At 33.6% G+C, this 14,802-nt stretch overlaps 1 protein-coding gene across 3 annotated transcripts in view; it reads right to left on the bottom strand.

Annotated features, from left to right (window-relative positions):
* The window catches only part of NYAP2 (neuronal tyrosine-phosphorylated phosphoinositide-3-kinase adaptor 2), a 138,601-nt gene that overhangs the window by 60,911 nt on the left and 62,888 nt on the right, over positions 1 to 14,802 (bottom strand). For all 3 annotated transcript variants that reach the window (XM_039364904.1, XM_039364905.1, XM_039364906.1), the window contains one exon: positions 3,698 to 3,999. In XM_039364904.1, the coding sequence (XP_039220838.1) occupies positions 3,698 to 3,999 (302 nt within the window). The remainder of the gene's footprint in view (positions 1 to 3,697; positions 4,000 to 14,802) is intronic.

Below are 14,802 nucleotides of genomic sequence, written 5' to 3'. Positions count from 1 at the left end.
ATTGGATGCAAATCATATGGATTGCTACAAATTATTATTATGTATTTTTAAGTGTGATGGAAGGAAGAAATATGGATTTTATGGAAAATTGTAAATCAGAGAATGCAAATGTCTACGATTTCAGTTAGCATATGAATCTCAATGCGCTCAAAGACTGCACAAATATTTGAGCCACATTATTTAATGGGACCAAATTAAATCTAAGCTATTTTTAAAGTTTGAACAATATAATCAAGACTAAATATTGATAAATCAATAAGAATAATATTTATTGGCATATTGGAAACAGTGTTGGACAAAAGCAATAAAACATTGTGGAACACCCAGTCAAACTTTCCTAAAAAGAATTATTACATCTGGAAAGTCATTTTATTAATAGTACCATATGTAATTCAGTTATAGTTAAATGGAAATGAAATGAAATTGATTTGAACCTACAAGTATAAGACCAGAAAATGTTTCAGATTGAAATTTTGGTTTTTGATTAACTTTATATAAAAGTGCTTTTCTTTTCTTTTTTCAGATATGGGTTTTATTTCAAAACTATTTTGCCACAGTTGCTGCTAGCACTGGATGAATACCTGAAGTTTCATTTGCTTACATCTTTATAGAAAACACTAACTACTGAACAAGCTATATTCTTATTTAGAAATAAGAAATTGGTATCTTAATATTATGATGTATCAGAACACACAAATATTCCATCTTGAATAACTCAACAATAATCACACATTGAACAGAGGTGAGAAATGCAGAAATTGTATTTTGATCTGCTTTTCAACACTGTTAAATACAGCTTCCTCATCAGGAATCACTAGGATATCTTGACTACATGTATTAGTAATTAGTTTCTGAGCAAAACATTATTCTTAAGTTGCTAACTGTATGTCATATATTTTAACACTGCACAGAGAAGTCTTGACACAGTAGCCACAACTTCCTTGAATACCAATGAGTATGTATATGGAATTTAAAGCATAGAAAAAGCTGATAATAAAAGAAGAGAAGAATGTTCAGCCCAACCATAACATTTAATCATAAATATGCAACTCTACTATGTAGTATTTATGTTAAATGAGGAATTTTAAAGAACTCAGAAGTGTACAGCATGAAGTATAACACTGAAAATAATTCTTTTCTAAATAATGCAAAGACTTCCACTCACTAAAGTCAAGCCAAATGATTTTTCAGGACGTCTCTGGAATAACAAAAAATGACACATAGTGGAACAAATGGAAAAAAAAATATATTCTAAATTGTGAAATGTTAACTTAGAAAAAAACTTCAGTTCTAAGATATAACTTTATTTTCCTTTTTATGCCAACTCCCCCCAAAAATCCTCTTAAAATTAATGTATAGGTTCCTTTTGCTATATCAACTTTACTGTTCCTTAATGTTAATACTGAATTATCTCATTCTTGTTCTACCATGGTTCTCTTGTTTTAATATTCTGGTTTTGCATAGAAATATAATATCTAAATCATTTCTTGTCTGATTGTTCCTGCTTGTTTCTACATCTATAGTTCATCGTGGATTTATGGATTGTGTATTTCTTTTCTTTTCTTTTACATCATGGAAATATAGGGGTATTGAATAGCTATAAATGTGTAGAAAGTCTTACAGGTTCTACCTGTTCCATAAACTGTATCCACACTACTGCTTTATTTATTTATATTTATTTATTCAACAATATATACAGTTGCCCGTCTTATGAAACATAACCCGGGTATCCGCAACAACAGGAAAAAGAATTAAAAATGGTAAAAAAAAATACCACAGGATATCTCCATCATTCACAAAGAACATTTCTGGTGCCAACCTCACACTAGCCTAATGCTTGCGGGCAAAGTCAGATCTTTAAGGCTTTTTGGAAGGCTAGAAGGCCATCTCTTCTGTATTTCAGGGGGAAGGGTATTCTAAAGGATAGGAGTGGGCTATCAAGAAGGTATGCTGTCATAAGATAAGGACGGGTTACCAAGAAGGTATGTACCATAATATGGCAATATTTAAAGGAACTGGAGCTTGCTCACTCTTTCAGACTTAGTGGAACAAGCAGAATAAAAAATAATATGCTTGCAAATAACCTGGTCCTGTGCCTATTAGGCCTTTAAAAATGATAATCAATACTTTGAATTGCACCTGGAAAGAAACTGGAAGCCAGTGCAGTGCCCACTGCAGTGATGAATCGTGAGCAAACCATGGGACACCAAAAACTGAATGTTGTCATCACATTATAGACCAGTTGTAATTTCCAGTTGCTCTTCAAGAGCAGCCCTGTGTAGAGCGCATTGAAATAATACAACCAGGACGTACATTGTTATCCAACCCAATTATTTCTTTCTGAAGGCGTTCCATTGCCTTATTGATATCATAACAAAGGAAGCATAACAAATAACCATCTTGGCTAGATTATTTTTTAATAGATAATTTTGGAATGTCCAGTGCCCTTGGTCTCCAACAAACACTGATTAGAGGCTAAGAAATGTTTCAATTTGGACATACTATGCATTAATTAAGCATGACATTCAGTTATATCCACAATGTTTTTACTTACCTTATTGGTTCTCTGCAGTGAAAATCACTTTAATAATGACAGTAGGGGAAAGTGTATGTTCTGTGATATAAATAAGAAATATTAACTGCTTGTTTTCTCTTTGGTTGAAACCAATCTTTCCCTTTCTTTAAGCTTGGAATTATTTTTAATACCAAGTGGTCAGTAACTGGCATCCGTAGGTGAGAAAGGGGGGCAAATGACATCACATACATTATGACATCATAACACAGTTACAGACACTTGCCTACTTATATCAATCAATTGAAATGCAGGTATGTCATAGTTGCATTTGCTCAGGTGGATGTTATGCTGTTACTAACGACCTCAGTGAGCTGCTATAAGGCTAACCTGACAGGTTGGTTTTTTAAAAAATATATATTTGGCATTGAACTTATAATACACTGATTTTTATCCTAGTCATATTGTTATTTTTAAAATAGGTTTCTTTTACATTTAGGTAAAAGCTTAAGTGTATTTTCATTAATTTTATTAGTCTGCTCGGGATTAGTTGGGAGGTGAACAAGAATTACAAATGCTCATATTTTAGCAATAACACTCTTACTATTTTACACCAAACCATCCATCCATCCATTCTGTTTTTCAACCAAAAGTGTATTTCAATTTTTTAGAAATAAAAAAAAAAACTTGTTCTCAACCAAACTTGCAGTTTTTTTCTCAGATCTCCTATTCTTATTACTCTGCAAAACAAATGTAACTTATTATTACATTTACCTTTAAAACTAGTATATTAGCAGCCACATTAACAACAACAACAACAACAAAATCATACCTATAATTTCTAAATTCCTAAATTCAAATTCCTTTGCGAAATGTGCATTTTGGGTAAATGTATTCAAAGGCAGACTGAAACTTGCTTGAATTATAAAACCAATATTATTCTTGGCACTACTGTACTTTTCAGAAATTGCCCTTCCCATCCTTCAAAGTGGCATGTTGGGGGTACAGGGGAAATAAGAGAGAAAATATTAGTCACATAAACAGTTTTTAAAATCACTTTTGGATCTCATCTACATTACTTGATCATCAAATAGCAAATATTTTATGATATGATGAGTATGCATCAGTAAGTGAATTGCATACCACTTTTTTTTTCCAGGAATAAAAAAGGAGTTCAGCATTTACCTTCAGTCCTGTCTGGCAGCTTTGCACTCTTACTTGTTGTTCCAGCATTTACAGTTTCAGAAGATGTGCTTAGTTTCGTACTGGGGTCTCGTTTGGGTTTTGGTGGTGGTTGCTTCCGGGAGCAGCTACTGCTTTCATCATCAGTGCCTCCAACAGAATGTAGTGATTGGGATCTTACGGTAAAACCACTTGAACAAGGGTGAGGCAGTCTGTCCTGAGGTGCAGGCATCGTCATAAATCCCATACGAAAATGTTTGCCTATGTAGCTTCCTTCATTTGCTTTCCCCACTTCACCACCTAAGCTGTAAAGAAAGCAAAAGCATACAGATAGATATGTTGTCAATCAATCACTGAAGTTTAGCAGGGTTACTGGCCAATTAAAAGAAGACATATTCTGAAAAAGAAAGCAAATAAATGTCATAATAAAGCTAAGTAATTATAAAGTTGATGTGCTCAAAGCCCATATTTTAGAAATGGTAAAACAAAACTAAGGGACTATTATTAATTACTGTAGCCATGACCAGATTTCATGACGTTTAAAGTTTTAAATTGTTCATAATAATTGTTCTAATATTTAGGAAAAGCATTCCTTCAGTATAACACAGACTTGCAGACCTCTTTATTTCATGCAAATGATTTTATGTAAACAATGAACATCAGCTAGTAGTTTGTTTAAAAACCTTTTTCTGAATCATTATTAATTTGATTTGGATTCGAAAGATGAAAATTACAATCACAAGTGGAATGTGAGATCCCTTATGTTAAGCATGAATCATCTTCTTAGGAATCTGTAGTTTTCCTTGCTTCCTTCATTTTAGATAAATCTCCAAATCCTCTCATGTACAAATTCCTTCCATTATTTTTGTCTTGATCAAGAAAGTGGGCAGGTAGAAAGACTACAGAGTGATGGAGAAATTTAAAAAAAGCATCCCTCGCTCTTTGACAACTATCAAACAAGCTCAAAAGCATCATGTCCAAACATATTAAGAAAGAGAGTGAAGTTTATAAAGCGTAAAACATTTTTCAGGGTTTTTCCCCCCAGGAAAATAGAGAACAAATTACAACATGTTACCATCTTAAAAATAGTAATTGGGACCAGAACTTCCATCTCTAAATGATGTGGTCATTTAGTGAGTTTTTGCCGACCCTTTTTGCCCTCATCATTAAGTGGCTTCCCCCACTGACTTTGCTTGATGGAAGCTAGCTTATAAGGTAACAAATGGTGATTCCCTGGATGCTACAACTATCATATATACATGCCTGTTTGAATATGAATCATGATCACGTGACCACTTGGTTTCTGCAAGAATCATAAATGAGAGGACCAGTCATAAGTCACTTTTAAGCACCCTCATAACTTTGAACAGTCCCTAAACAAATGGTTGTAATTCTGGTAATCAAGGTAATCCTTGATTAACTATAATTAAATACTCATAGCTGACTATTTAATATAAATATCATTGCTGTTAAATAAGCAAGAACATTTAGCGTGCTTTGTGAATGGCACCCACATGCTCCCAGTATTCCAATATTGATTAATTTATTTTTTTTTCATTTGTATTTTTAAAAATAGCTTAGGATTTGAACAACACTTGGCATAACCTATTGGATACATTTTCAGTGCAGCAAATTGCTGTCCAGTCTCAGAGCAAAATGCATATACAAAATAGTTACAACCATTTTTCTATTCAAATTCTTAAAATGCTGGAATTCTGCCAATCTCTGCTTGGTAGAAAATGGAAAGATTAACCTCACACTTCTTTCAAACAACTCATCAACTGGATTACTCTTTTTAAACTAGAAAAAATTTAAGCTGAGCAAGCATGGATGCAGCACCTGTCACATCAAATAATCTCTCACACGCAGTCACACTTGGCTGTTCTGCATATTTGTGTCAGAAAGCTCTGTCTTTTTACCTAGGTTTATTTCACTTATTTGATTTAGCCCCCCACCCCATTTTAAAAAAATTAAAGGAGATGTTTAAGTAGGCATTTTTCAATAGCTGTTGTAGAATGGCCATGAATTGAATGATAGACTGCCACAGTTCTTTGTGATATCAGTCTTCCTGTTAGATCCTATGATTAGCAAGATTTTTAAAATATTGAAGACTGCCCCCCCACACTCAGTAACATGTGAGTAGACACATTAAAATCATATAGGCTTATTTCTGAGTAGGCCCATAATAGATTTTTCCTGTAATTTTAAAGCAGAAAACCAATAACATAATTATAATGGGGCTAAACAATGAAACTAAATGTAACTGAATAGTGAACAAAAAACAATGACATTTTTTTCTATTCTTTTAAACCAACACTTCTGTGGTGAAAGTAATGCTCACAACTTGGGGGATGCGTTGGTGGGATCAGATTGTGATTCTGTAGAATACTTATAAATATAAGTAATTGTATAATATATTCCATAAGTACTGATTTCATATCTTAAGATTAAGCATGCTTAAAACCTTAGTAACAAACTTCTTTTCTGTTTTTTTGTTAATATCTTCTACTTTATATCTTTACATTCCACCGAGAATCAGCCTACTGAAATGTTAATCAATTCTATATATATAGTATAATATAGGCAAACAAACAAATTGGTGTGCTTTCACTGATTTCTAAATCATACAGTAATTAGTTTCAGTTCCTCATGAATGTTAATGCTAAAAGAACAAAAAATAGGATGTTATAATGAAAGCTGAAACTACTTTTGTTTCACCTTTAAAACATATAAAGGTAAAAGTTTCCATGTCCAGTCTTGTCTGACTGTAGGTCATGGTGTTCATCCCTGTTTCCTGGCTGAGGGAGTCAGTGATGTCTGAAGACCATTTCTGTGGTAATGTGGCCAAAATGGCTATACGCCAAATGTACACAAAACACTGTTACCTTCCACCGAAGTGTGCCTATTAATTTATTCACAATTGCATGCTTTTGAAATGCTAGGTCAGCAGGAGATGGGGCAAGAATGGAACATCAATCTGTTGCACAGTGCTTGAGTCTCGAATCTTTAATCACTGAGCCATCGTGCCCCCTCTTAAGACATATACGGTACTCTTCATTTTTATCAAGATTGCATCTCACAGGATTTTCTTATTAGAACAATCCCATTTGGCAATTAATATAGTAACTTATCACTTTGATCTAGGAGCAAAAATACCATACAAAGAGATTTTTGTCCTCCTCCCCTCCCAATAGTACAGGAATACTACAGTATCAACTCTATTTGGTAGCTTGTGTTGAGTTGGAGAGATACCATTTGAGCCCATAACCACCCAGGAAGCTTCATCATCAACTAGATTTTAACCTTGACTCTTCAGTCCCAACACAACACTGGAAACCTATACACTGCACTGAGTATGAATGAAAATATCCTGAATGAATCCACATTAATCAGTAGAAGAAATGGAAATTCTTAGATTAGTGCTACACACACCATATATAAGTTTATATAGTTGTTTGTTCAGACAATTATTTTTTCACAAGTTTTCATATAGAAATTTGTGAAAGGTACTGTTATTTTTTTCAGTTGATCATAACTGAAACTGCTATAGCTTTTATTTTATTTCTAAACATTTTCACTGTGCCCAGAAATCATCATTAAGGGTCAAATATAAATGTAATTTCCTTTGCTTTTTTTGTACTGTTGATTTTGTCTTGAACATTGATGTAAGGAGAATTAGTTGATCAGAGGCCTGTCTGCTCTTCCCCTCTTGTAGCAGTGGAGACAATGCAAGATTAAAATATGTTTTTCTGCAATAGAAAATGAGGCCAGATAATACAAATGATCCTGCAGATGATCTCAATGTGTTACTTTTGACAGAACAAGGTCTGTGATCTTCACTATTCAAAAGATAAGCTCTTGCTTATTTCAAAATTCTATTACAGGAATTTCAGCATTCTGAACATGCTGCATAGCTTATTAATATATATAGAAATATAAATCCAGAATATTCCCCAACAAGCTTTCTATTCAGACTTGCTCAGGTTCAAATTGTATATGTTGCAAGGAAGAACTGTCTGAAATCAAATACAGAATAATGCATTTTGAAAAGAAACATACCAAAATGCAAAAATAAGAATATACCTTTCCAACTGTTCATTCTCTATTAATCTTAACAATGAATACTTGCTTTGGAATTGTACTTTTTATCATGGTGAGAATAGTTATTATGGAAAATAATCTTCATAAGTTTCAAGATTTTGGACTTCAGCTATCCTAGACACTTAACCAGCATGCCTTTGGATTTGTGCTGGACTGAGATTAAAAATCTATGTGGAGATTTTTCCCATGAAAAAAGAACATTACAATACCATATCACAAATCAAAATTTTATCAAAGATCAATTTATTTATTAATGTCATCGATACAGAAAACCTCCATGACCCTGACCAAGGGTTTTCAACCAAGGTTTGAGACAATTTTTAATACATATGCATTTTCTCATTTTAGAAAAAGAATATAAGCAACTTCTCCTCTAAACTAATTAGCACATTCAAATTTTAGGTAGTACAGGATACAATCCACCAGGAACATTTTCCTGTGTGAACCCCATTGACAGCTGTTCAAAAATATGGAAATTGTTGGTAGATTGTGCTTGACATTGTATGTACTTATGCAAACATAACTCTTTTACTTAGTGTCAGAAAAGTTCTTTCAGGATTAGCATAAATTGGAGCTGTAAATTGGAATGTGTCTAAAAATTGAAACTGCACTATTTTTAATCCAGTCAAGACAAGATTCTTCAGTCCATGAAGAATCCCATTAATGGGAGGAGAAAAATAAAGAAGGCTTACATCCTAACAGCTGCACATAAGCTACTCTTGAAAAAAATATATGACTATATTACAAATTGATCTTTTTTCAGTCTTGTGCACAGCTGTGTGCAGATTAGTATATATGCATAAAACACATCTTTTTAAAATGCAAAGTATTTTGAGTTTATTTAGATTATTTTTCTGAATAAGGTTCTTGATTTATGGTGTGGCTGTTGGTTTTCTGCGTTATCAGTGCTATTCCTTTCCCAATGAAGATGTTTGTATGGCAGAAAACATTTTTGACTCCTAGTCTTATTTTTAAACAGATTCATGAAATGTAGAAGTCCTGGACCTTATACATTTAACCCAAAGAGACTCTGGTACAACCATCTATTTCAACCAATAGAGGGTTAAGCACCTGCCCATGGAGTGCTAAATAAGATGAAATTCCATTCCATTCCAGAATGGCATCTACATGCCTTGAATAGAATTTAGTTCTCATTTGGTTTTCATTGTCAGAGATGGGAAAGTGTTCTGAAAGCTGACCTTGGCTAATCTCAAAAAAACCTTAGCAGGGTTTGATCTGGTAGTATTTGGAAGAAAAAACTATCAGGAAATCTTCAGATTGTGATCTGATAATCAAAAACAAGTTCCATACTAGGGCAGTGGCAAACCATTTCAACACTATTACTTCAAAAATATCATGAATATAGTCATCAAGATTTCACATGCAAATCAAAGGATGCTTTGAAATTTCATTTAGTTTACCAACCAGATCGTTACATCTCATCTACAGAAAAATATTGAGATTTTTGTAGTGATGCTATAAGCCAAAATGGAGGAATATAGAGACTTTTAGAGGAGTGGTAACTATAGGATACAATGAAAAGTAGAAGTTCTTCTTCGTAGCCCCAGTTTGGAATAGGAAAAACTACTCCAAATGTGAATGCAACAAAGCTCCTGTACCAAAAGTAGAATCCATTCAACTGCCCAGCTCAGCAGAACTTTCTAATATTTGTATTAGGCTTTTTTTGGAAATACCAGGATGCCAAAAGTTGCCAGTGAAAAGTTTTTGCATTAGGAAAATTTCTGCATGATCTCTTCTGTGATGTCAGGGTTGCCTGATTTAGAAGGAAAATGTTACAAAAAGCAACCAAACCAAAAACAAAACATTGAAAACTCCCTCTTCAGTGAACCCTCTAAGCCTTGGGTGAGCCATTATATGTGATCCTCTGTTGCAAATAAAATGGATTTCATCCTGAAAAGGTCATAATCATGGATCTCCAAGCTCATGTAGAATATTTGAACAGTCTGAGACAAGTGTCTGGCCACATAATGCTTACCTCAAAGTGCTACTGTGATATTGGTTGGCTGATGGGGGAATTTTCACTCTCATGTCTCAAATTAATTTTCAAGTAAAATTGATCTTCCTGGCTGTCAAAGAGCATCTTTTCTCAATTCTGTTAGAAAATGCTAATCATGAACCAAAACCTTTGTGAACCTTTGTCATTCATCATGTAGGTATCTTTGTTGCTTTGCTTAATTTCCATCTCTTATTAAATGTTGTTTAAGGGCTATGACTGCATGTTCATGACGCAAATCAAAAAGGCATTAAATAAAAAGGCATATTTCCATTTCTTGTGCATTGTTCTACTCTTGGATGAAACAAAAAAGTTGATCTGGCAATGATCACTCCTGAAAAAATTCTTATGCACAATGAATAGTAGCAACAGTTTGTCATACACCAGTGCTAACATGCATCATTGCAAAATACCTTAATATCTAGTTTGTCCCATTTTTACTAAACTAATCCAGATTCTGAAAACTAATCATGCAATATAAAAGTCATGTATTGTATGCTCAGTCTTACACAATGGCAACACCAGAACGTAACTTGTAAAACTGAATGACCTACTCTGGTCCTCTGTGCATGCGAAGCTAAAGACATATGACTTTAATATGATAAAACTACTCCATCAATATTGTAGATCAGTATTGACAGCTTTCAGACTTGCTTCTTATCCATGCCTAAAAGGCTGCAGGGTTTCATTCACTAACATTCTAAGTTCCCTTAGAAATATATGCTGGAGTTCTATTTATAGAACAACTTTATTCATAACAAAATCATAGCTAGTGCTACAATGGAATATTTAATCCTTTATGCCTAGCTTTAATACTGGTGTGTTTATTTCTTGATGGAAGGGGCTGCCTTCAATTGGAACTGTCAAATGAATAATTAAAATAAGATCTCCATTTCTCTATGTGTTTGTGTATATATAATGGCATTTATATATGCCAACATACTATTCTGTTCCTGGATAAACATGATACAGAATACAGGCAATGAATAAGACATAATAAAACAAAGATGCTAAAATATGTGAAAATAATAATTAAGCAAAATAGTTAAATTTGATTTGCACCACCAATATTTACCATGTTTCCATGTTTTTTATTCTTTAAAACAATGTTTGTTTCTACCATATTAAAATACCATTTGATATGTAATCTTTTATTCCTTAAAATTCTCACTTTTTGTATTCATTTCCATAATTTTCTCTCAACCCATCCACTCTTTTTCCATATATCTATTCTACAATTCAATCTTAATTCATTCTGGTTTTTTTTCATACTAGTCATTCACTTTCTATTCAATCTATATTAGTTCACCACTCATTTAATCTTCACACTATCTGTATTTCCAATATATCAGTCCTCATGCTTTTGTTTTGGAAATTTTTAAAATCATATTAAATATTTTTATGTTAATTAAATTTTAAAATATATAGTGATGTATACAGAGACTGTATACACATACAAGCTATTGTTTCTGGCACATTAAATAATTCATTATGTACTTATCACATCCCTTATACATTATTTTATATAGTAAAGTTTAACAGACACACTCAAACTCAAAATTCAGCAAGAATTTCTAATAAAATATTCCACCAACTAAATCAGTTAATTTATATTGTGCACTATATGACCATATTATTAGATTTTCCTTCTCTACTCCCTTTTGGAGAAGGGGAATAAATATTTACATTCACACTATTTAATTATGCAAATATGCCTGCTTTTGAAATAAAAAAAATATTTTGAGACATTCTGAAAAATACATGCTTCATTCTGAAGATTTATAATCTAAATCAGTTTGCCCATGCCTTGTTTTGTTTTTTTAATATAGATTTTTAATATAGATTTTTCTTTGACATGCATGGATTTCCTTTCATAGCAGTAAATGAAGTTTTTACATGCCTGTGCTTGAAGATGGTGCTTTTATTTTATTTTATTGGAGGGGGGGAAGCTTGTCTCACTTTCATAAATATGCTCTATCTAGAATCTTTTACAAATCATTATTATTTCATAGACATATAGATAGACAGATAGATGGACAGATATCGTAGATATAGAGCTTTGCAAATATAGCAAAACAATTTAATCACATTAAATATCACATTTTACCTTCTGAAAGAAAACAAAGTATTTATTTCTTATATCTTTCAGTGTCATATTTAATTCAACATCCTCCCAGTAGCTTAAACTTAAGATGAAACTGTTTCAGAGAAAGAAATAGAAATTTGCCTACCACTCCTTTAAATTAATTTTTAAAGAAAGTCCAGGCAGCCTGAAATAAACATTTCTAACATTTATTTCTTTGCAATTTACTGTGAGTGAACTATTCTGCACCTCCTGGAATGGCTTGAAATATCATTTTAAAATCACAGTTTGGACCAGCCTTTCTCAACTGGGGTTTCAATAAACCCTAAGGTCCCATAACAGGTTGCTAGAAGCTCCACAATACTTTGTGATAGGAAAAGAATCATTTTTGAAGTTCATAAGTTGTACAATACTAGTGTTCAAAGTGGTGAGAAATTTATGTGATGCAATTAACTATAGGCTGCTGAATTGCTGCTTTGCTGTTATAAACACTGTAAAACATATATTACGTTAGAAGTAAATAGTCCTATGCAGGGCTTTTATTCTCACAGAACGCCCAGAATGGAGTTCCGGCACCTTTTTGGGATGGAACCTTGTAGGGTAGGCAAGGTGGGTTGTATGACATGTATGAGTTCCAGCACTTTTTTTTTTTTTTAAGAAAAAAAGCACTGGTCCTATCACATTTTTTTCATTCTTTTTGAGATTTTTATGCAAGGGTTCTCTAAATCCTGAAAATTAATTCCAAGGTTTCACCTGAATAAAAAGTTGTGAAAGGCTGGTTTGGATTATATATGTGTGAATCCTGTGTATCACACAGTTTTCCTCTAATCTATCCTCTGAATTGAGAAAATGGTAATTCGTTTGGAAGAATGAAATTTTGACTGGAACCTAAGAGAGCAAACCAATTCAATTCAAAGTATATTTTCCTATTCTGACCTGGGCACATTTTGTACAGCTGGGACACTTTTAAGTGAAATCCTAATAAAGATAACCAAAACATGCAAATGAAGCAAAACTAGTTATGTTTGAGGCTTACTCAGAACAGATTTAGTGTTTTCTTGAACCATCTCAAAATGTATGGTAACCACTAGTTCTATTATTATGTGGCACTGTGTTGGCATTATTCATTAACTGTTGAATTATATGATTACCAGAGAAAAGAGCTCTGTTTGATTGGGATTAAAGCTGATTTAACTAGAGGCCCATTGGGTATTTTGGATATAAATAAAGATCTAATAAATCAAGATGGTAGCTGTGACAGCAGGATCAAATTCCACCCCATTTTAAATCCATTAGCCATCCTGCCTTCTGGAACAGCTTAGTCCCAAAGTGAATTCAGGTCCAACCTTCCACAAGAGCTTAAAGACCTGTCTCTGCCAATTGGCTTGGGGTGCCAACAGAGGGGCTTCATATTGGGAATGGTTGATTAACAGATCCCATCCTCTCCCCCTTTCATCATATTCCCTTTCCTCATCTTTTTTGCTAGGTTGATTTTACAGTATTTATAGTATAGCATTTATATTATTATCAATTACATAGTTTTATGTTTTAATATTGTAAGCTGCCCAGAATTATTGTGTGGCAAGATGGACAGCTAATAAATTTTACAAACAAACAAATAAACAAGCCACTTATCAAAACTGCCAGGTGGACCAAACAGGAACATGACCATATGAGTTAATTGTACTTTATTGTAGGCTACTTAAGAGAATTTTGCAAGTCTAAAAATGCAATTCTCCTCTATCTTTTTATAGCCTAAGGAGGGTCTCTTTGAAGCCTCTTGCCCCACTTACTATTCAACTATAGATTATGTTGTCTCTTATCTGAGCCTTCCCTAGGCAGTGTCTCTGGCACCTACATATCATTATTCCACTGCCCCGATTTTTCTTTTTATCAGCCCAGCAGATGTACCTAGATGCAATCTTATTCTCCAATATATTTACTTTAGATTATATTGATCCTGATAATTCTAAATGTCTTTGTGGAGGGGAAGCCTTGCAGTGCCAGTGTCAGTTCTTCCTTCTCCTTGTATTCTCCCTTTAATGTCTGAAGAGTTTGGACCACACCTGGTTCACAATTATAGAAAGAAAATGCTGAAAGTATCTACATACTGCAGAAAGATTTGTACAGGTGGGAACAGAAAGAAAGACTCTGCAGGCAGAGAAGTGGAGCAGCAATCACAATAAACTGCTGCTTAGCAGGCAACTGTAGGTGAAGGAGAAGCAAGCTTGGAGTTCAGCAAACCCAAAGCAGACAAGCTGAAAGGGGAAGCAAAACCCAACAGCCTTACCACTCCAACAGAGATGCTGAAAGCCTACAGCCATTTAGCAACTGGTGAAGCATCTGCCTTCCACCTTACTGCCCTTAGCACGAACTAGGAAATTATACAAAGCTAACTTTGCCACAGCAGTGTAGTATAGCTACTGATGGTAACAGAAGCCCACTAATTTGCTGGTGGCTAAATACTTTGTTAAACGCTCAGGCAACAAAAGAAAACAAAATTGTTCATAGCACTGTTTAGAAATTATACCTAGTGGCACAGACATAGACATTGGTATAATGTAGGTTTGGTGATAGGTGTAAATTTAAGGGTTAGAAAATAGGAAAGTTTGTTAAACCTTTTACATAAGAAAAGTGTCCCTGTAAGCACAGGGAAGATATAAACAGTCTCTTTGTTAGTAGTCTCACAATCGCAAAGACCTTATTTTCTTCCAAATGTAAGCATTTTTAATCTTAAATCTTACTCTAACTCTTAAAATACCAATAGAAAAATTGGCTCCATCACTTTATCAGCTGTCAGTATGATAAAGGCCATATATGATGCCAGTGGACGAGTTCTGCCATGTGCAAAACTTAGTCTGCTTTAGCTGCCTGAATGAAAAGCACTTTCTTGACCCTCACAGATCTGTT

The sequence above is a fragment of the Crotalus tigris genome, unplaced genomic scaffold (assembly GCF_016545835.1).
Source record: "Crotalus tigris isolate CLP2741 ecotype Arizona unplaced genomic scaffold, ASM1654583v1 scf7180000019924.707973, whole genome shotgun sequence".
NCBI lineage: Eukaryota > Metazoa > Chordata > Lepidosauria > Squamata > Viperidae > Crotalus > Crotalus tigris.
Note: the sequence above shows the minus strand (reverse complement) of the source record. Positions and strands in the feature narration are given on the sequence as shown.